At 34.7% G+C, this 23880-nt stretch overlaps 2 protein-coding genes across 2 annotated transcripts; both read right to left on the bottom strand.

Moving 5' to 3' along the window:
- Window positions 1–780: 780 nt before the first annotated feature.
- LOC128234673 (V-type proton ATPase catalytic subunit A) lies at window positions 781–15915 on the bottom strand. The gene is made up of 15 exons (XM_052949075.1): window positions 15858–15915; window positions 14346–14439; window positions 13643–13771; window positions 12528–12617; window positions 11947–12071; window positions 10584–10721; window positions 9967–10118; window positions 9608–9770; window positions 9101–9209; window positions 7817–8054; window positions 7014–7221; window positions 6607–6666; window positions 6013–6107; window positions 5269–5440; window positions 781–3589 (listed from the first exon to the last, which is right to left on the bottom strand). The coding sequence occupies exons 1-15, from the start codon at window positions 15858–15860 to the stop codon at window positions 3497–3499; spliced, it is 1869 nt and encodes a 622-aa protein (XP_052805035.1). The 5' UTR covers window positions 15861–15915; the 3' UTR covers window positions 781–3496.
- A 3013-nt stretch (window positions 15916–18928) lies between these two features.
- LOC128233404 (uncharacterized) lies at window positions 18929–21529 on the bottom strand. Its single transcript, XM_052947069.1, has one exon. The coding sequence runs from the start codon at window positions 21428–21430 to the stop codon at window positions 20486–20488; it is 945 nt and encodes a 314-aa protein (XP_052803029.1). The 5' UTR covers window positions 21431–21529; the 3' UTR covers window positions 18929–20485.
- Window positions 21530–23880: the final 2351 nt, after the last annotated feature.

Raw genomic sequence — 23880 nt, 5'->3', positions numbered from 1 at the left:
CATTTCTCATTGGTATTATAAACTTGCTTTTGTTAGTTAAGCCACAAACACCATCGTAATAATTTGCCTGATTTACAGAATAAAGTCTGATGAATGTTTACATCGACACTGGCTGGTTTGAATAAGTGCCGTTCCCGGATGGTACTGGACTGATACACAAATAGCCCAGTTCAATATTTATCAAAAAAGAGGGGATGGATTGGGATGAAAATCTATTCATTCATAGTCGCCTAAATCTAGTTTCCATTCTTTAGGTTACAAATCTAATCTTTTCTTTAGGGTTTAAAATTCAGGTGCAAGACATGAGCATGGGTGGAAAATTCCAAAATACTGAAAAAAGAGTGTTTCATTACTGAAATGTCATTTTGTTTAAAACATTATATAGAAAAATAAAGCAGCATAAACACTGAACATTTCACTCTTTATATATAATCAGGATTAACAAAAATGGACCCTGAAAGAGCTTGTATTTCAAAAGGTTGCATGTGCATTGGGCTTGTGGTGCAACATTCATTATCTTTTAGGAACTTGGGTCCCCCCCACCCCCCACCACCACCACCACCAGCACCACACATGAACAGAGTCTTGAAAAACAAATGTTTGTGATACATATCATATTGAACTTTCTTTCGTTCTTTGATTATTGACCAGTTGGATGCGCCCATTAATTTTCTAGTTAAGGTCACGTGACCATGACATTGACCTTTGGCCTACTGACCCTCAATCAAAATGAAAAATCCCTATTTATGGGAAAGGGATTCAACAAAACAAACCACTGTATTATCTTATTGCATTTTTTATATCTCTCGTATATTATATTTCTTACAAATACAAACTCAATTTATAGTACAATAAATATATACATGTACAAAACAAAGGATGCACAACAGTTTGTGTACATAAATGTATAATAACTCACAATGAGCATATGATGAATGCTCAAAATGTTCGAGAACAAGGAATGTTACATTTATTTAAAGTGAGCACACTTTTCAACAGTCCTTTAGTATAAGACTCATATAAATGTATTTGATTATTAACATGTTATCTAAATATTAACCTTCAAGTTTTCTTTGACAAATTTAACATTCAAATCCTCATATTTTATACTTTCAACAGAATATTATCAAATAAATTCATGCATATTCTGAGAACATTTAACATATGGATTTCTACATAGAACTAGCAATGATATAAATAAAACCTTCCTTTACGGGTTTGTTTGAATGTTCTTAGAGCTTTATATGTAGTTCAGCATTGATTGAGGTAAATTGAATGTACACTATCGACTTTGTATGATTCATAGTTTATAAAATGATCATAATTTTAAGATTTTGACAGATCCTTTAACAAGCATATGTTACTCATTATACATGATTTATGTTCAGTACATCTAGTATTTTACCACAGAATCATTTATTTTACTCTTGCTTCATGAGTATGGCTACTAAACAAATAGTTATTTTTCTAATAAATAAATATTAATTTCCCTACTAAACTAACATTAAACTGCCTACTCAACAAATGTTAAAATCTGTATTGCAAATTGTAAACTGAGAATGACCATGCATTTGATTGAGCCATAATTCAAATTATTTTTTTCTAGAAAGGCATGCAATTGTTTTCAATTTAGACATTCATCTATGTGTGTTTTCTGGCCTGTCATGGATATTTGTAAGTTTGACAATGGCAGTGTCTATGATTTATAACAGATACGAGGAACACATGCACACCAAGGGAGTTGCTAATTACAAATACTTCTAATAATTTAACAATACTTTCTTGAATACATATTCACAAACATGGCATACATTTTTTACATTGCTTCACATTGTTGAAACATCTACAGCATTCTGACTAGGTAAAATTTCTGGAAGATAACAGCCTTTCAAAGTCACCAAATTTTACTTTTCATAGTATACGCTTATTCTCCACAGAATATGATAACATTACTGTCTGCTTTCATATTTTTCAATTTATTGCAATCTTTTCAATGTCCATTTCAGAGAGCACTTATAACATATTTTTGAAATGAATTCAGAGTTCACCAGAGTTCTCACAATTTTACCCCTGTGCATTCTCTCCCTTGTATAATATCTTTCCTTGGGATTAAGAAAAAGGGGCATTTTTACAAGAGGTATAGGACTTGATGTTAACATGTATAACCCTCACAGATTCCAATCAAAGTAGGCCACCGTTGAAATGTTCGCATTACCCTGACACTGCTGCAATTATAATCTTTAAAATACAAATAAACAATTCACAATCTAACCATGTAGTCTCCTGGAATTATTCTATGATAAGGAATCCGAACCACTTCTTGGCTGGATCTCGGAACGCTCTTTTGACCATTATGTTAAATGTTGATGCCTGGTGGCCCATAAAATATTGGTATCATTTGAAGGGTACTTGCTGCCTCATTACTTACATGTAAAATAATTGACCAAAGGAACATCATACATCAAGTTATAACATTTTGTATATCTGCTCTTTAATTCAACTGAAATTGAACGTAAACAACTTATTTTTACAATCTTTGAAGGTACTTATATCACTTCTAGTAAACCTTAACATTTTTTCATTTCTGCACACAAAACCCTTTCAAATGGTACCCATATGTTAAGCGGTCACCAGGCATCCAAAAATCACATAATTGTGTATCAGACACCTTAAATTAGTCAAACGTAATAAAAACAGGTACCCGATATGAATTTGATGAGACTAGATTTTTCAACAACAACTTTTTGTTTGACTGACATTCTCAATTTACTTATTTCAGTGAAATGGGGAAAACCAGAACATGTATATATGTATGTACATGTAGCTTTTGAAGTGCTAATCTACATGTTGCAATCTATATCAGGATGCAGAAAATTCACGCTGCTAAGTCATTAACTTTCATTACAATAAGAGACGGTCCAATAAACAAATGCATAGAGACAAATGTGTAATAAAGTGCCTATACAAGCACCAATCAAAAGCTATTCACAGACATTACCAGTACTTACATGGATGAAAGTTTTCAGTATTAATACTGATTATAGCATTTTGTCAACAAATCTTCCATATTATGTACTGTAAAAATGATATTTTAACAACGAAATACCTCATTTTCAGTATTTTTGTAGTTTCAAACTTGCAAACATGTAATTAACATCAAGATGGCACAAATTTAGTAAGTCATAGAATCCTCTCCGAGTGATGCTGATTTAAGATTTTTGATCTAGAATGATTGAAAAAGCCAATGATTTGAAGAAGCTTTCAAGCAAAACAAAGCATATTCTAGTTAACTCATTTTTATACTGTTTATGGGACTTTTCTCATAATTAATTCACAGCACATTACACAAAAAACATTATCACATAACTTTTGGAATTCATCTGATGTATTTCAAATTTTCAATGCATGACAAATTGACAATGATCATCAGACAACTACTGTTCGCATACAATTTTATGATCCAATGCGTAAGTTGAACACTACAGCTATAGGGACGTTAATCCTCCAGATTTCGGAAGCCTGTCTGCATCTCCTCGTACAAATCATCGAATTCGGCCTTTATTTTTTTCTCACCATCTTTGACTGGGTCCTACAATGTAATATCATAGATTATATACAAAACTAGAAATGTGTCCATAGGACACGGATGCCCCCACTTCGATTTTTTGTCACAGAAAATAAGCCATAATGATTATTCAGGATAATCTGCACATATAGGATAAGTTGAGTTGAGTTGGGTTTTACGGCATCGCAAGACTGTATAGGTTATATGGCGCCATTCAGGCAGGAAAAAACTTGTTGGATCCACATTGACAACATACTTTTCAAGAATTAGATTGGAAACATATATTTTTGAAGTATTTTTGGCAAAAAAGGGCCGTAACTCCTAAATGACTAAAGCGATTTCCATGACTATCGAACTTCATCAAGATATTATGGTCACAAACATGTGTTTAAAGTTTGGTGAGGATTGGACAAACAGTTTTCAAGAATTAGATTGGAAACATATATTTTTGAAGTATTTTTGGCAAAAAAGGGCCGTAACTCCTAAATGACTAAAGCGATTTCCATGACTATCGAACTTGATCAAGATATTATGGTCACAAACATGTGTTTAAAGTTTGGTGAGGATTGGACAAACGGTTTTCAAGAATTAGATCGGAAACAATCTTCGGGCCGTACGTACGTACAGACAGACAGATGTACGTACGGACAAGGGCAACCCTATATGCCGCCACTTTGTGGGGGCATAACTAGCATCAAGTTTCTGCCAAAATTGTAAAATACACTATCCTGAGTAGTAAATAATCTATTTAAAAGCCTATGTTTTCATTTGTTTTCTTTTAATAGCAGTTTGTTTGAATTTGCAAATAAAGGTTTCAATCGAATTTGCAACATGCACTGAATGTTTAACCTTAATCCTTGATCTAATATTATTCCTTCGTACGCTCGTCGTTAAGATGGCCTGTACATATATGAACAGTATTTGTACATGTACATATACACTTATATTGAAACTCAAGATCAATTTGGAAATGTCTTTTCATAATTGCGTTGATAAGCATCTGATAAAATCAGTCATTTGATATTCATGGAATTTCTTTAACTCTTAACAATTTCCTCAAGCAAATCAGGCATAATATTTTCACACATACCTAGATAAAAGTCATGTAGATGTATACATGCAAGATACATTGGGCCTGTTAGAAGGTCAAGGACATTATCACTTGAACATGTGTTTAGTTAAGAATCCTGCAAGAACAAGAATGTTTAATTCTGAAGAAAATCAGTCAAAACATTTAAATTTATGAAAACACATGAAAATATCAAACTCTGGGACAATTCCCCTGTTTTGTTATAAAGCCTAAAAAATACATTTGTTTCGGGTTACTCGACCCTTCCAACGAAAAAGGCGCTGATCCTACTGTTTATATAGTCAGTTGGTAAATATCTATATAATTTAAAAAAAAATAATATTCTTTTAAATGTGTGTTTTTATATACAGGTGGTTTAAAACCTTAAAAGCTTCATGCAGAAGACAACACCATTCTCCAGTGATGACAATAACGTCCTCATATAAAACCTAATGAAAAAAAACCTACCTACCTACCTGTTATTGAAAAGGATGTAACCCTAACCAAACCATTTTTTTTGGCCTTAAGGAAAACATCGAATCTACTGTATGATTATTTTGTGTAATGACAGCTGCTGTCAGTATTACGTTTTAAAATCATATAAAGATATATGAAAGCGTACAAAGTAACCAACCTTGAACTTCATACTGCTAAGCTTATACAATGTCTGTGACATCTGGTCTCTGATGATCGCCCATGTGATCTTGTTTTCACTCTGAGCGGTGGTTTCCACAGCGTGACGGGCCATGTCGTAGAATGATATCATGTTCTTCAACATACCCACTGTCTTGTAGAATGGACAGAATCTGAAAAACAATGGGATAACAAATTATGGAATAATTGTTAAGTCCAAGTTTGGCATTTCATTATTTAAGACATCTCAAATGTTATGAAAAGTTTGTAATGCTTCTAAAGTGAACATAGTGGTAAGCACTTTGACACTAATTTCTCTTTAAAATACATGTAAATCATGGTAGTAATCAATTCACCTGCGTTTGATCAACTGTAAGTTTGATTTAATTTGTTTTGACCACAAATTCCCTCAGCTCTCATTTGAAGATGGGGGTTTATGTATTTCATTTTCAAGAAGACAAAGATACAAACATCTAAAATGTATGTGATGTGGATCATATTATAAATAAATAAGTTTTAACAACAACAATTGTGAAAGGAGTTATAACAACATTATTTTCAACAATCTCATTGGCACATTGATATACAAGAGTGCGGTCTTGTGCCGTAGTAGAAAATTGAGTTCCCGGAGGAAACTCACTTGTCTGGCTTGGTGACCATACTAAACTAACAAATATTACTAATTGCTGTTGTGCCAAAATGATATTCACTTTCAATAAACAGTTTTTTTTATAAAAGACATTACCTGTCATAAGGTGTGTAACCATTCTGTTGCAAGAAATCATCTTTGATCAACTTGGCAACCTCGAGGATGATTTTGTCAGACTCTGCTAACGATCCCTGTAAAGATACAAGTGATTGTGCAAATGAGTGGAAAAAAATGTTTAATTGGCATGTTTAAATTTCAATTGCTAAAGCAAGAAAATGTATATAGACAGACTTATGGGCATCGCTGTAAATGTGTATTGTCTTTGGCAGCATTTATACCAAGTTTCATTGGAATATGTTGGCAACATGAGTACCAAGTTTCATTTGGAAAATCTTGGAACTGTTTTTGAGTAATGACCAAGGTTTAAGTTTAGGAGTGCTGATTTCGCTAGATTGAAGTCAGCGACTCCATTAAGGCTATGACAATATGGTTATATCTCGCGTTTTTTTCTTTGAAAACAGAAGATTTAAATTACCTACTGAAAAGTTTAATTAACCAAAATTGTTTTACAGAACAGACTTTTATGGCACAATATTAGTATATGACATATGATCAGCATTTATTTTATTTCTTTTAAAATTATCAACTGATTTTATTTTCTTCAGAAATAGAACACTGATCCTGCTTTACCTTGCCGACAAGCTGCACAATTTCAGACAGATCCTCCTCTTCCTGTAGAATTTCCCTCGTCTAAAATTCAGATATGGTCAGTATACTTTTTATGGCAATAAATGTATAATAAAATAGTGCCTATTAGTATACGCTTCCAAATATAAATGTTATATAGACATCAACATTTCAATAGTAGCAAACAGTAAACTAAAGAACTAAATGTCTTAAAATTTCAAAGCCAAAATCAATAACCAAGCTTTCAAAGAACGAATCTTACTCATTTTCTTGCATGTTCTTCAATCTTTAAAATATTATAACTAACACTCCTGAAGGGCACAAACTCAGGGGAATTTCTATCATAGAATTCATCAAGCACTCTCGTGTATTTGATATATCAGCCAGTCTAATGTTAAAACAAAACATACCTTTATTCTGAGGGGCACAAACTCAGGGAAGTTTTTATCGTAGAATTCATCAAGCGCCCTCATGTAGTTACTGTAGCTAATAAGCCAGTTAATGGAGGGGAAGTGTTTCCGCTGGGCGAGTTTCTTGTCAAGACCCCAGAACACCTGCACAATACCGAGGGTTGCCGCGGTGACAGGGTCAGAGAAATCACCGCCTGGAGGTGATACACTAAAATAGAGGGAAAGGATTGAAGCTAAAAGATGGGTTCAAGCACACTTGCCAAAAATTAATCTTAGAACACCTTACTCAGTTTTACTCAGCTTGGTTCAGGTGTAACTGTTTGGTAAGATAATTGGTATGATATAAAAGTGAAGGACATGATTTATCAGTGTTCGGAGCTAAAAGTGTCGAGAAAATCCCACAGGACACATTCTCTTGTAGTTTTACAATCACATGTAATGCTTTCCAATTGAAAAACATTTTTTCCCAATTTATAGACACTTCATCGAAAAAAAAAAATGTTTCCTTTAACGTTTTTTTTTTAAAACATGAAATCATTGTTTTTGCTGGTGTCATAATAGTTGTTCATTTCTTATTTTATGTCAATCTTCTATTGACTTTTAAAAATGAGCTTGATGCATTTACACGAAAAACTGTTGAATTTCCAAATATGAAGACTTTACATTATCAAATTTCCCTAAATAAAAATAAGGTTCTTTTCCCAATTTTTGCTAAAAAGCCATGTATTATGGATCTTTCCCTAGAAATCGTGTAATAGATTCCATAAATGTAGACCACATCTGTCTTCAAAAGGCAAACTTACGCCCCCACAATGCTGACACTGCCCTCCCTGGCAGGGTTACCGATACATTTGACTCGCCCAGCTCTCTCGTAGAAGGACGCCAATCGTGCACCAAGGTACGCGGGGTACCCGGAGTCAGCCGGCATTTCAGCGAGACGACCAGAGATTTCTCGCAAAGCCTCAGCCCATCTGGAGGTGGAGTCAGCCATCATAGACACGTTGTAACCCATGTCACGGAAGTACTCGGACAATGTGATACCTGCAATGAATAGAGCCATAATGCTGAACAATATCTTCAATGTCATCATCCTTTAATTATAATGATATGCAGACAAGAGGGCTGTGAGTAGACACTTAGACAACTCTCTTTCTCAGATGAACAGAAGCTTAATTCATTTTATAAACAAGTTAATTAAAGTTTTAATTTATGTGAATATGTTTGCTGATTTATAAAATGCAACATGTTTTAGACAAGACCTTGTCTGTGAGGGTACCATGCTATATTTCTCTAACTGACTAGGTATAATTTTGTTGCTATTGACCCCTATCTATTTACTGACAAGTCTTCAGACCTACACCACTGAATGTACAACAAGAGCCGTCGTAAGACAGCACGCTCGACTACGCCACTTTGACTTAGAATACAATAATGATGTAATAATACCAAGTTTGGTCTTTTTATGTCAAACCTAACTAAAATTATTCGATACTAAAGTTGACTTTGATGCTGCCCTTCCACCAGCCCACCCAAACAATGACGCAAGTCATTCAAATAACTTGATTTCCCATTATGAAAATGTGGTTAAGAATATACAAATATGCCTTTTAAAAGGAAATTAAAAATAAAAATAAAAAAAATTCAAGGGCCATAATTTGTATTTAGGCTTAAAACGGATGAATGTTTCTTGTTGTAAGATGGTCGTGAATAATTTTTAATTTTATTAAGTGCATTTAATAAACGGTATAGCTGTTTTTTTAAATTAATATCCCAACTTGCCCTTAACTTTTACTTGCCTTAAACTTTAACCTAAGTCAATCAGGGGCCATAACTTGTATTAAGGATAAGGAGTTATGTAACCTCATTGGGTGATGGTCCTGAACAATTGTGTGAAGTATTAAGTCAATTGAATGAATTCTTCTTCGAATAGTCGAGCTAAAAACCTGTGTTGATTAATGCCTCTCTTGGCGGCCTAGGACATGTTGAAAGTGTTGGCCACCAGGGCAGTTCTCTTCATAATAAACTGGCTTGCTTTCCATTTCCCCAGCCAACTACACAAAACAGTGCTAAAACACTAAAACGCAAACCTGTGTAGATGGATGCCTCTCTGGCAGCCACAGGCATGTTGGAAGTGTTAGCCACCAGGGCTGTTCTCTTCATAATACTCTCTGGTTTGCCTTCGACTTCCATGGTCAACTGAATTAACAATATGGTAACCATGATTGGTTCTGTGATTTTTCGGCAAAACACTCAATTTTCAACACAGAGGTTGCTTGTTTTGACTCACCATTGATAGTATAGTATAATCTTGAAAGTATAAGAAAGCAAAAAGAATCCTCATCTAAGGTTTCAACTAGAATTAGAACATCATCGACTTGGTTAACAAAGAGCAGAAAAACATTCCGAGATTCAGCAAATTAATCTTGAAAGTTCCCTATTTCTCTCTTTTAACAGACACCTGATGTGAAGCATGCTCCAAAATGACAAAGCAAGATAATTAATTTGCATGTCAAAGGCTTCAACTTGAGCCATAAGATTATCATCGACTTGTTTAACAAAAAGTAGAAAACATTCCAAAATTCAGCAAATAATACCTCTGGGAAGTCTCTCAATACTTCTGACATCTCATTTCCTCTCTCTCCACACCCGACGTAGACAATCACATCACTGTTACTGTACTTGGACAGGGACTGGGAGATCACAGTCTTGCCACAACCGAACGCCCCTGGGATAGCTGTGGTACCGCCTTGGACACACCTAGAGTAAGGGAAAACAATACTAAATTTTGACACAGTTTGAGATCTAAATGATGAAAATAAGGGTTCATAAGCATTCTAATAATCTTTTATGGTGCCAGACATTTGGTGTAACTACTTTTTCTGTTTCGCGATAAAAATTGCTTTAAGTAAGTTCAATTAACCAAAGTTTGTAATGAGGTTCTACATGTACATACGGGAAGAGAGCATCAAGCACACGCTGGCCAGTGAGAAGTGGGTGATTTCCTGCCAGTTTCTCCGCGACAGGCCTCATTTGACGTACAGGCCAAACTTGCAACATGGAGTACTTTGTCTTCTGTCCATCAAACTCTGTTTCCAGAATTATGTCCTGAAATATACACAAACATTTTGTTTAATGGGTTGTACTCATTTTTCCTTCAAATCAAATTTCATAATTAGTTAAAATTGAGCCTTTCAATGAGTTTGTTTAAATAAACCTCAGAGAACAAAAAACAGCTACTCATTAAAAATATTCTTGAAAATTCAGCCTTAAAGTTAAACAATTTAATGTTCAACTTCATTACTATCGTTATTATTATTTGTCCAGACAAAACATTTCAGACACTTATGAACACAAATCTCTTATAAATATGGCAAATTGTTTCCCATTCTCACATGGCAACATAATAATGTTTATATGCATGAACATGTATCTTACAATAAGACTGAAAGCCTTATAAATACACATGCTCATTAACAGATTGTGCCACTTTCATAAATGTCATTACATCTGGGTTAATATGAGCGTCATTTGCATAAATGTCATAAGATTCAGGATACATGTGTCACTTACATTAATGTCGTAAGAGCCAGGCTCAGCTATGTGGGTGACAGTACCACGCGCCCTGGGTGGGACCATCAGCTTGTGCTTGACCAGGATATTCTCATATACCACTCCGTAAATATCGCCCCCAGTAACATGGCTTCCAACCTGGTAGGTAAAAATTACATATGATTATGTAAACAGGTGTTCTCATCACCCCATGTCATATGACTTATGACATGGGAAGTGACCAATATATGCGTAAGAAATGTGGCAGATATATGGTCTAATGATAAGACGCAGTTTAATCCCCTGCCTCAGATCTAACAAAATTTACCATCTTCCAGGAAAGTTGTGAAGCAGGAGTCCCATGTGCTGCATACATTGGTGCACATAACAGAACCACAGTAGCTCTAACAAGGGTTACACACTGCTTATGCACAATGGCCCACAACCTTACAAGATAATACTCCATCTGGTCCCGACGCCCATGGACAAATTACGGTGTAGTAAAAAACATACACCACAACCCCCTGTTACACCAAAAAGTCAGTCAAGTATTTACATGTTTAGGAACTACAAGATCAACCAGGAATAAATACTAACACACATGTTCTTGTTTTTTTCAAACAAGGGGCACAACTCTACAAAATTATTAAAGCCATAGTTATATGCCTTGCTATTTTATATGTGCCCATTGTCTCTGGCAACATGTATACAAACTTCATTTGGATATCTTGGAACATTTTTGAGTTATGGATAAAGTTTTGCACAGGGCTGCCACTGCAGACGTTGAAGGCTATCACAATTTTCCTCAGAAAACAGACATGCTTAAAACATTATGTGCCTCGTTGTAAAAGTTGTGACATAATTATATTATCTGAGTTCATCTTTAGAAGGCATTTCTTTTTTGTAATAATTACAAACAAAATGGTGTTTTTATTGATTATGCCATTTGTATAATTGCAGTCACACATATTTTTTATGGAAACCAAATTATGTTTACCATGTCACTGAATTAATTCACTAAAACAGTTCTTAATTATTTTAGGGCACTTATTAGTAATGCTTCCAAATGTTTATATATTTCTTTTTTTACATTTAACACTAAATACTAATTACGAATTATACTAAATAGTACTTTTACTATTATTTTTTTATTTATTTTAAGATTATAAAACTGTTCAACAATATATGGTACAAAAACAACCAAGACATACTTCAAATAATAGTTCGTTATCAATATATAGTAATAGGTTGTAAATGTCATATATCTTATTTAAATAATAATGAAAAACAAAATTGGTTTGTAACATATGTATCATACTTGCAAAGTTTTTGGACTAGATAAGTAACGAACCGCTTTATGGATGGTAAAAACAAAATCACGTACCCTGATATTACCAAACGGTTCAAAGTCCCATTTCTTTGATCTGTCGAGGGCGGGCGTGTTAATACCCTTGGGAATGTAGATAGACTGCATAAGGTTGGCGATGTCTTCTAGGGGTCGCTGAATACCTTTAATAGTTAACACAATTTGAGAGTTACCAGTAGTAAGGTGGTGACTATAATATCATAAATCTGCTCAGAAGCACTTACCAAGATGATATCTAGTCAAATTAAATAGATATTATACTACTTGAGAATGGGAAAACAAAACTCTGTGGAAATTTCACAGTAATTTTGCATTCATCCAAAGATTTCTGTTCTCATTTTTCTTTTGGAATATTGCCATGCCAATCAATGAAATAAACAATGCCATTTAAGATTACATGTTTATGATTAAAATCTTAAATTTTGAAAAATCAACATACAGAAAAGAAAGATGAGTAGTTCCACAAAAGTCTGAGAATGATAGTGAAAATAAATGTTATATTTATAGAAATATACAGGGGTCTAAAAATTAGCACAAGCCCACAAGCCCCTTTTGATTGAAATTATACTTCAAATAAGGTGCAATAACGTGATACGTACCATCAAAGATGCTGCCCATAATACCAGGTCCCAGTTCAACAGATAGTGGTTTGCCCGTCCTCAGCACAGGATCTCCCACTGTTACACCAGCTTATCATTGCAGTCAAGGAAAGTAATTCCAGGATTTTTTTTACATCTAAGACCACAGCAAACAACTTTGTTTTGTTTTCAGCCAATATATATTACTTTTTTAAGTGACGCTCTTGTTTTTCACTCAATGTCAGTTAAAATTGTGGGCATAGTTTTAAAGTTTTGAAAGCCGTAACACCATTTCTATATCAAATAATTGAAAAACATGTTAATCTAGAGACAATGTTGGAAACACCTCAAGTCGTACAACGGGTAAAAGGAGTGCTACATGAAGATATTTTGTTAAAAATACACTTAGCAGAGAGAAAAGATTATAAATATACATTTTCATTGTATAAATGAATCAATTTGATAAAAAACAATTTTGCTTCTGACTGTATCACTGAACTGCATGAAAAAATAAATATATTTAATTTTCATTCCCCCACTGGCTCCATTTTCCCCCTTCCATACATGCCATATTTCTGAGAGGCTTCCCAGGGGATTTCAGTCTGAATTCCAGGGGATTTTGATATTGCACCAGGGGATTTTTATGCGGCGAAAATTTGCGCAATATCTGCATTAACTTGCACTCAAATTACAATAATTTTTGGACTAATTCATCATGGTCCGTCATGGAATTTCACACTCATAATATTATTGATGCTTTCCACTGTCATGCTTTTTTTTTTTTTAAATTCCAGGGGATATGGATCCCCCAGCGGGGGACCAGGGGATAGGTCGAAATTCTGGGGGATTTTTCCCCCCAACGGGGGATATGGCATGTATGCCCTTCAAAAAATATTACAATCATATTATTTTTATTGTGGATGACTTAAGTGATACCAACTGATAAAGAGGTTAGTGTGTTCACAAACAACATGCATCATCCATTCGAGTAGCTCTTAGTGCTTTGGTGTGCTTTTAAAAAGATATTTTTTAAATATTAACAAAGAGCAAAAGTAATAGAAAATATATTTATTTATTATTTAATGCCCAGGAACATCCAGCCCTGGATATTAAAAGATTTTCTGAGACAAGGATACATGTGTCTTCGTAAACCTGGATGGTAGCCATATCACCGTCTAGACGGATAATTTCCCCGACCAGCTCCGTGTGGCCGACGCGCACCAGCTCGTACATAGCTGAGCCAGACATGTTCTGGGCAGTCACCACTGAAAGGTTGCAGACAAGTGTCATAATATGATTAATTTGATTTACAAGATTGGTTTAATTTGTTAAAATTATTCATTTTTCAGAATGCAGTAAAAACTTTTATTTTTGCAAAGACTCAGACAGTGGTTATATTACAATTCATCCATTAATAAAAGCGACAAGTTTCTTCAAAACTTTATATTGAAATGTGAATGCATTACAAAGAATGGTTATAAATAAATCACATTGCGCTTAAGTTTGTATGGCAGTGAATTTTTTCTGTCGGATTTCGTTCCCCATTCGCAAAGCTAAAATATGCTCTCAAGTATGCTTTAAAAAAAAAAAAAAAAAATACAATATACCTGTAGCATTAATTGACAATAAATCAGGCCTTTTTCCTTTAAGTTCACCGTAATGTTTTGGACTATCTTTTATTTCTATGAGCCCATTTTAACGTGTACAAACAAGTAATTTTCACATATAGCCCTCAAAAAGCCTTGATGTATATGGAATCTCAATAATGATCACAAAACAGTGAAAACACTATCTTCATACAATCTTTTTACATAAATAGGCAACTAATCTAATTTTTACCGGGTCCTGACACAGCATACACATAACCAAACACAGATTCCTTCTCTGCATCACGAACTTTCGGCGCTCGCCGAGCTCTGTCCATTCCACCTGCCTGAAATATAATATGTAACATGGTTAAAAATGTTACTTCAATGATAATGCAAATAATATAAACAATATCCCTGTTTCTGTAGAAATGGAATGGTAGAAATTGCTGTGGTACAGTAGTTAATTTATATACAAATGTTTTAGTAGTCTATTCGAAAAGAATACACAGTCAAAACAGAATTCTTCTAATCCCTAAAGTAAATGTCAGGTACAATTATTTGGACTAACCTGTTGTCCAAATAATTGCACGTTGACGGATTTTTTTAGATTTTTGATATGGCAAATCCTTCACGTACAAATTGTTTAGTATCAAAAGTGGGTAGTTGTTCCGATCAGGATTCCGGGTTAAAGCATATAGCGTCTATAAAATATCATAAAAACAAGAAATATTTCCAGATAATGTTATTTTATATTAGTTCCGTACACAAAAAAAAAATATCCAACTTATAATTATGAGTTTGACGGCTTTTCTTCATTTCATTCTGTCAAAAAATAACGATATATACATGAAGGGCACCTGCAAGGCTTCAGGGCACAGTTTTAAATCGCTCGGAACATTTCGGCCATGGCCGAGTTGTTACGATTGTATAACGAGGTCTATCTCGAAGCTTTGTCGGAGGAGGCCGAGTTATTACGATTGTATCGAGTTGTTCCCCTTCGCATAATTGTTTTCTGTGTCAGTCAACTTTCGTTTTATTGGAAAGGTAAACAACTTGTTTAAATGCATTAAATGCTTGTTTAGTGCAAAATAGCATTTCACTCACATGGTAAAATATGAATATTACTCTTTATGATCAATTTCAACCATAAAATACTTCACTTAAAACAATTTCAATATTTTTAAAACACCTCCGCACATTCCCGTTTAGACATTAGGGATTGGAAGAATCCCGTATAACACGTCTAATATTTTAGACTAGACTAACCCGGGGTTGGCTTTTAGAATTGACTGGTGCATTAAGTTCACCAAAACACGCAGTTTGTTGCTTTCTGGTAAATAAAGCAAAAAAAAAAGCTTCTTTGATTCTAATATAATTCTTTCGGTGGAATAATTGACAGAACGAGCAAAATTGCCCCATTAGACTAGTGTCTCCAAACAACAGAGTGAACAACAAGTCAGCTTGTTTTCTTTCAGGAGTACGTTAATTAATGGGTTCATGCTTATGGGAAGTTGAATTGTTCATCATCAACGGCTCGAGACAAAACCAACGAAAGCTAAAACTTTCTCCACCCACTTATTTGGAATGATATTATCACTGGCTGTCAGTTACTGGAACTGCCGATAAACACACTTTTCTAAGATAACTTATTGATAACCGTCATGTGTTTCAGTCGTAATAGTTTTGGGATTTAACCTGCTAACAACAAAAAAGCAAACACTGTCATAATTATTTAAGTTCAACAAAATACAAAATATCTTACCATAATTTAGATTATTGTGCTGTCCGATGATCGATCATATGATGTAGGTCACTTCCGCTGTCACCAACAAGTTCCGTTTCCGGTTTCGGTTTGGCTAAGGCTACACACAACTAAACAATAGGACTTGGAGAGGGCGAGGCAGGATTGAATTGGCAGAGAATATATTTATATACGCCATTGTATCTCGTGCCTTTTAAATAATTTCATCATTAAACTTTAAGTTAATCAATGTACGATTTAATAATACAACCACAAAAACTCGTTGTATATAGGACGCCCGCTTCAGCGGATGCCAATATAACATGGCATTGCCGGCCATGCGTAGTTTACTGACTGACAGAAGGACTGAGGATGACCTACCTCAGTCCGAAAGCTTAGTCCACAAACCTGCGAATGGCCAATAATGCCATTGATAGAGATTTACCTTGTGGAAGGACAAATGCAATATTGTGTGCTTTTGAGGCTTGGTGCAATAGATATGCTTCGATTTGTCATTACCGGCTGGGAGAATGTTTCCTTAGGACCAATTCTTTATTCATATCCCTAACTTCAAGGAACTATGGACAACTCGCTCGAAGTGCAATATAAGTGTGTGTCACATACCCACTCAAACATGGTTTGGATTTGTTCGTTTAATTTTCCATAGAGTTAAAGACATTTGAATAAATTCCATAGCACCATTACACTTAAACTAGGCCTTTAAGGAATGTTTGGCATGGTAATCCCCTGCTGTACATCTCATGCGTATTGCACTGATGTTACAGTCGAGGCCAATTTCCTGTGTATTCGTTTATTGGCTCAGGGCCTTTTAGAGTCTAATTTTATAATAAAACATTCAAAACTGCACAGCAGGATACTCAGATTGGAAATCTGATAAGACAATTAGGCAATAAGATTATGATCAATAAACAGTGGTTGTGTTCAAATACACGGTTTTGGACGGGGGTCACTTATTGAAGGCTTAAACAAGGTCTTTAAGGGAATTGTTGAAAATAAGGAAAAGGTTAAATGTTAACTTAAAATGCTTCTGTAATACGGACCCTGGTCAATAACTATAACTACATACATGGAAAGGTTATCGGTCTTTACCATTAATAACCCCACAGTGAGATTGAATGAGGAATTATAAATTGGCTTCCATAAGGGGTCAGACGTTTACAGTGTGTGTATACCACTTGATAAATTACGTCACAAATGTTACGTCGAAAGGCAACATTTTGCTTCGAAAGATGACTTAAAACGAATATAACTTTTCCTTTTCTTCACCATTCGAAATGAAACAAAAGACAGTCTTTGCCACTTAAAAAACACCGCCTTCGTTTTGTTACCGGAGTTAAATTAGGTGATTAGTTTCCTCAAGCACTTCGACAAACCTCTTTCCAAAATAATGCTTTGACAGTAATATGTACATCAGGCGGCGGTTTCGTGAAACGTTTTGTCGAAGTGTTTTAACTTTTAAGAAACTAAACTCTCAATGAAACTCTAGTAAATGATTAATTTAAGCGGCGTAGACAGTGCGCCATGTTTCATTTAATATGATGAATAAATAGTAAAGTTATCTTTGTTTAAAGTCTCCATTTGAAGGTAAATATTGCCTTCCGACGTAGCATTTATGACGTTATTCATCACGTGGTATACACACACTGGTATCTGTTTCTCGTTGAGTGTTGCACATTGACCAGTGTGGCGTTAAACGGACTCGCTCATGTTTTTGGACCATTTTTTCCCGGTTATATATTTGAAAACACTTATTGTAGAATTATTTTACTCGTTGATACCGAAATTTCAGAAAATAGAATAAAGTATAAAAATACTTGCTGGTTGTAGTGTGGAGCAAACCCACGCCGGTACAGCCAAGAAAAAAGTAAACTGACGGCATTACCACTCGGCGACAAGGACTGATACAATAGATGATGTATATTTTAACTTTTATCAAATACATTGGGAACATCACGTGATAAGATTCATAAACCAGTCACGCTAAAAGAATTGCTTAAATGCGTCACTAACGGTATTTATAATCGTGGTCTTCAAAGACAATTTTTGAGCGAGTATCAACACTTGTTGAAGGTTTCCAGCTGTCAGTATCTTAGTTTTGACACTCCTAATGAGTTGCCACATTTTATTTAGTAATAAATTTATTTATTTTCGTAAAAATTGCATTTCACAAATCATGAGTGTGTTCCTTTAATTTATAAAGAATTCACATTTAACTGGCTGCTGTGCCTGCCCATGTTCTTTCCACTGTGTCATTTATACATCAATGTCAACATAATTTACACATTTAAAGCTAAACAGACAGACCATGCACGAAACATGATAAGGAATTTGACCCACAAGTAAGCTCTGATTGTTCCATTAAACGTAATGTTGATTATTGATGCTTGGTGTCCCCATATAGTTTTGGTATAATCTAAAGATATTTTTCCTGCTTACTACTTATATCTATTATAAGGGACCAAAAGTAGACTACACATGAAGTGATACTTTTTTCTATTTTAATTTGCTCTTTTTTATTTGAAATCGACCCTAAAATATATATTTTCATAATTATTCTGCCACCTTTGACGGCCAAGAAACCCATTTCGAATGAATGTTTACGTTTCCTTTTTTTCTGCACAAAAACCCTAACAAGTTAAACCAAAACTAATATACAGTCACCAGGCATTTGAAATTTACAAACTTGTGGGTCGTATTTCTTACATTTGGTCAAAGTGGCGCGGATAACAGTTTGAGTGAAATATAAAAAAATAAAATCGGAACCTATTTCTTTATATTTTATTACGTACAATATACATGTTTTTAAATGAAATCATCGACTATATTTTTTGTTAACTATTTAAGATTAACTTATTTATCGTCCATATTTTACGTTAGAACCAGTGCATCCTTTTACATTACATTTTTTATTACCTTGAACAAATATATCATAGCAAAAGGAATACAGTCGGGAGGAGTGATTTTGCGGATACTCAAAATACATACAACGTACAACACCCACCCACACCCACACACCCACACACCCACCCACACACACACACACACACACACACACTCTCCCCCCCCCCCTCTCTCTCTCTCTCTCTCTCTCTCTCTCTCTCTCTCGAATTTTATTTCTTACACTTGGCGTATTTCCTAATATTTACATTTGTATTCATTGCACCATGTTCACCCATTACACACCACTTATGTATTAAGTGTGTATACAATTGAGCTGAAATTGCAGGTTTTGTGAACCTGTGGTAACACTGTGTAAATACGCCAAATTGATACCATCAGCAAAAAGTCACAGACATAAGGATCGTCTATCAATATCCGTAGAGCGAGGTAGTATAAGGCTATACTATCGCTTACATCGTTGATAAATGATAAAACGAAAAAAAAAACGAGAGTAGTGAAAGAGGTTCTCGTTGTTTCACAATTAACATTTTCGTTATTAACATCATCGGCTCAATCGTGAAAGCCATATTCTTAAAATGATTTACAAATTCAGTTTTGTCTGCATTGTTTACAACTGATTTCAATTGATTACATTTCTTAATAAACTTCCAAAACTTACGCGAATTTGATTTACTTAAGAAGCGTTAAGATAATAATCTTTACTTCAGTAAATATTTTTTGCTTGACGTTTAGCAAAATTATATTCGTTCCTAGCTTGCAAAAATAAATTAAGATTAACCATATTTTCGACAGAAGCAAATGTTTTCGTGCTACAATAAGAATTATCTTTAGTTCTTTTGCACTCAGTGTTAAACCAGCTTGACTGTTTTCATGATAGCTTTCTTCCCTCACAGTAAATGTTTTGCAATAAATTTGATAAGAAATGTAATAAATAATATATGAAAAAATTAAAATCTGTTTCGTTATTCAATAATGACTGAATGTTTTTTCTTCTAAATAATTTATTTGCAATACATGTTTTCATTTAAATCAGTTTGCAAATTTGTTAACCATTTAACAATTGTACATTGTTCTTGTACATACTTGGGTAACAAGGACACAGTAGTTTATTCATATACAATTCAACAGCACAATGATCCATCATGTCAGTCATATAATGAACAAGCATGTTATCAAACACTAAACATATATCATAATCAGATACAGGTAACACATAATCAAAGACCCCAACACAGACTCTATTTATCCAAATTTAAAAAGTAAAAGGCTTGGCTTAATACGCCCATTTACAATACAGACACTACATGCCTAACATAATAAGGTCAACAACTAATTTCCGACTGAACTAGAATTATTATCAGACAGACAAACATAATTGATTATTGTTGTAAGGATGTTAATAACATTTTCTTGACAAAGCATGATATGCATCAGAAAACAATTAATGTGGTCACAATGATACATGGTATACTACAAGGATACACATATAGACACAAACAAAACAAAAAGAAAAATGACGATGTTTTGCGATTTCATTAGTTCAATACCTTTGTACATACTTGGGTTTTTAATATAAAATTATCATATGAAATACAAAACGGCAACTTATTTATAACGGTCAATTAAGTCAATATTTTTAACAAGGTCAGGGCTGGTATTCAATATTGGTCTTAATTGGATCTAAAAGCGATAATACTCATTTTACAAAATCATTTAGAACAATATATTTACAAAACACTGAAAAGAACTGAGAAAACCATCAAAACTGGGCCTATTCGAACATTTACGACGCTATCAGATGTTTTGTGATCACCATTTTTATTTTGCAAAGCTACGATGGCAGATGCACAAGTGCTATTGAAATCAGTGGCGCCGACGTTAAATATTTCTTTCTTTGCATACTCTGGTGTACTGGTTCCCTCCGCACACGTCATATATTTGCTTTGTTCTATCATTCCAAACTGAAATGCCGGTGGCTTTCCAAGGATTCCTGCAAGATTTTCACAGTCACACGCCATGAGACTTCTATCAGTAAACAGACAAAACGGTATTCCGTTTGCGTTCGGGCATCCGTTCAAAGTATCCACATAAGGGGCCAGGTCCGTTCCAATTGGGTTTTCCGAGTAGTCGACGCGGATAAGCTGATCAGACATACAAAATCCCTTTGTGATACCACTGAGCTGGTTGCCAGACACGTCAAGAACAAAGAGGCCTGGTATTTTGATACTGTCTGGTAGGATCTGTATCCTGTTCTTTGAAATCAGAAGCGATTGCAATGTCGATGGGAATCGGATGGTCGGGGACAACTTCGAAATGAGGTTTTCGCTGATATCCAACGCCTTCAGTTGGTTTAATGCATCCAAATTATTCGGCAAAGTAGATATACGATTTTTGGACACATCAAGCACTGAAACACTTCTATACAGTTCAAGGTCGGCAGGAAACGCTTTAATAAGATTGTCACTGATTTTCAAACAGGTCTCACTGTTGCGCAGGTCCGGGAAACGCTGTAATTGGGAACCAGCTCTGTGTATGGCGTACCCGCCACCAAGACATTTTACCTTGCTCTTGCTGTAGTGACACTCACTATAGCCGAAATAGTAGACGCCAGAAATGGTTCTAAAACACAAAAAGAACGCCGCCAGCAGCTTGAGATTATTTCTTGCCGCCATCTCCTAAGCTCTATCACTGATTAATGTATAAAACGAAATTGTACAGTTTGATCAATATTCCAGCTCTTTCTTAGTTGCACGAAGTTGATCATATGAATATCATTTTGGATTTTAATCATCAGTTGTACTCATTAACGGAAGTGCTTGAACATAAGCAAGGAGTTGCGTTAAGATAACTATTTCAGGAGCGTAGCTGGCCCTCTATTCATGTGGATTCATAATTGTGCTAGCGGTGTCTGGGAACATGCCTCCCCTTTCCCCTGATGTTTTGGAAACAATGGCACAATGTGGTGCATTCTAGGCGTTCTGGAGTGCTTTTTTAAGGACTGGAAAATGGACACTGTTAGGATAATAAATCAACAAATAAACCCTTCACTTTCTATAAAACAGCAAACAACTAAGCCCCGGTTATGTTAATAACACTCGGATTGTCTAACAGAGGTCTAATTTTCGGTCTTTTTTAACTACATACATGTATATACTTACATGATTAATGGCCATATGTCTGTAACGGAATGTATAGTAAAGTACGAATACTGTCACTTTGGCTTATTTTTGTTGTTGTTGTTGTTGTTTTGTCAGAATCATGTGGATTCAGCCGCGTACTCGCGTAATATACGGCAGCTAAGCGCCTGTATTTAAAAGCAACATGACAATAACTGACTCATTTCTATACTCGATTGCAAGTGTTTTGAAAGTAAGTGGTAAAATGACGCACATAAGTTAAGTTGACAGAACAAACGAACCATATTTGATTACCATGTCATTCTCTCTCCCTTAAAGTCAATCTTATCTTGAAGTGTTTATGTATCATCTTCAATGACTGTATTGAACACGATAAAGTGACACTCTCATTCAAAATCAATACATACACGTATAAAACATACATTTTGAGTGATACACCTTTAAAAACTTACTTAATAATGCATTTTTGAAAATTTCAATTACTGATATCAAGATTGTAACAGTGTTTTTACTGGCTTAAATGATTGGTGTGTGCTAAAAGACCTACTTTAATCTCATCTCGGTATCCTTCATAAGAACCATTGTTTTCGACATTTATTCATCCTTTTTTGTATATCAAAACAATTGTATTAATTTTGGTAAATCTTATTTGGGAGTAAGAGTTTGTCTTTAAATGCAATGGACAGAAAGCAATAATTAAAGTGTTCGAAGATGAATGGACTGAATTAAAATTTCATTTCTTCTGGCCAAAACAATTTGAAACTAGATACAGGGACGAGCCCAACAGCTAATACTAGTATTTATGGGCTTGATTAGATACAGGGACGAACCCAATAGTTATTACTAGTATTATTGGGCTTGTTTAGATACAGGGACGAACCCAATAGTTAATACTAGTATTTATGGGCTTGTTTAGATACAGGGACAAACCCAATAGTTATTACTAGTATTTATGGGCTTGTTTAGATACAGGGTCGAACCCAATAGTTATTACTAGTATTTATGGGCTTGTTTAGATACAGGGACGAACCCAATAGTTATTTCTAGTATTTATGGGCTTGTTAAGATACAGGGACGAACCCAATAGTTATTACTAGTATTTATGGGCTTGTTTAGATACAGGGACGAACCCAATAGTTATTACTAGTATTATTGGGCTTGTTTAGATACAGGGTCGAACCCAATAGTTATTACTAGTATTATTGGGCTTGTTTAGATACAGGGTCGAACCCAATAGTTTTTACTAGTATTATTGGGCTTGTTTAGATACAGGGTCGAACCCAATAGTTATTACTAGTATTATTGGGCTTGTTTAGATACAGGGACGAGCCCAATAGTTATTACTAGTATTATTGGGCTTGTTTAGATACAGGGACAACCCAATAGTTATTACTAGTATTATTGGGCTTGTTTAGATACAGGGTCGAACCCAATAGTTATCACTAGTATTTATGGGCTTGTTTAGATACAGGGTCGAACCCAATAGTTATTAATAGTATTTATGGGCTTATTTAGATACAGGGTCGAACCCAATAGTTATTACTAGTATTATTGGGCTTGTTTAGATACAGGGTCGAACCCAATAGTTATCACTAGTATTTATGGGCTTGTTTAGATACAGGGTCGAACCCAATAGTTATCACTAGTATTTATGGGCTTGTTTAGATACAGGGTCGAACCCAATAGTTATTAATAGTATTATTGGGCTTGTTTAGATACAGGGTCGAACCCAATAGTTATTACTAGTTTTATTGGGCTTGTTTAGAAACAGGGACGAACCCAATAGTTATTACTAGTATTATTGGGCTTGTATAGATACAAGGACGAACCCAATAGTTATTACTAGTATTATTGGGGTTGTTTAGATACAAGGACGAACCCAATAGTTATTACTAGTATTATTGGGCTTGTTTAGATACAGGGTCGAACCCAATAGTTATTACTAGTATTATTGGGCTTGTTTAGATACAGGGACGAACCCAATA

The sequence above is a fragment of the Mya arenaria genome, chromosome 5 (assembly GCF_026914265.1).
Source record: "Mya arenaria isolate MELC-2E11 chromosome 5, ASM2691426v1".
NCBI classification, from domain to species: domain Eukaryota; kingdom Metazoa; phylum Mollusca; class Bivalvia; order Myida; family Myidae; genus Mya; species Mya arenaria.
Note: the sequence above shows the minus strand (reverse complement) of the source record. Positions and strands in the feature narration are given on the sequence as shown.

Coding starts and splice junctions, on each gene's coding strand:
- LOC128234673 (XM_052949075.1), bottom strand. Junction 13,772..14,345: donor GTATGCTGTGTCAGGACCCG/GTAAAAATTAGA, acceptor GCAACCTTTCAG/TGGTGACTGCCCAGAACATG. Junction 6,667..7,013: donor TTGTGCCCCTCAGAATAAAG/GTATGTTTTGTT, acceptor TCTGAATTTTAG/ACGAGGGAAATTCTACAGGA.
- LOC128233404 (XM_052947069.1), bottom strand. CDS start 21,430: ATGGCGGCAAGAAATAATCTCAAGCTGCTGGCGGCGTTCTTTTTGTGT.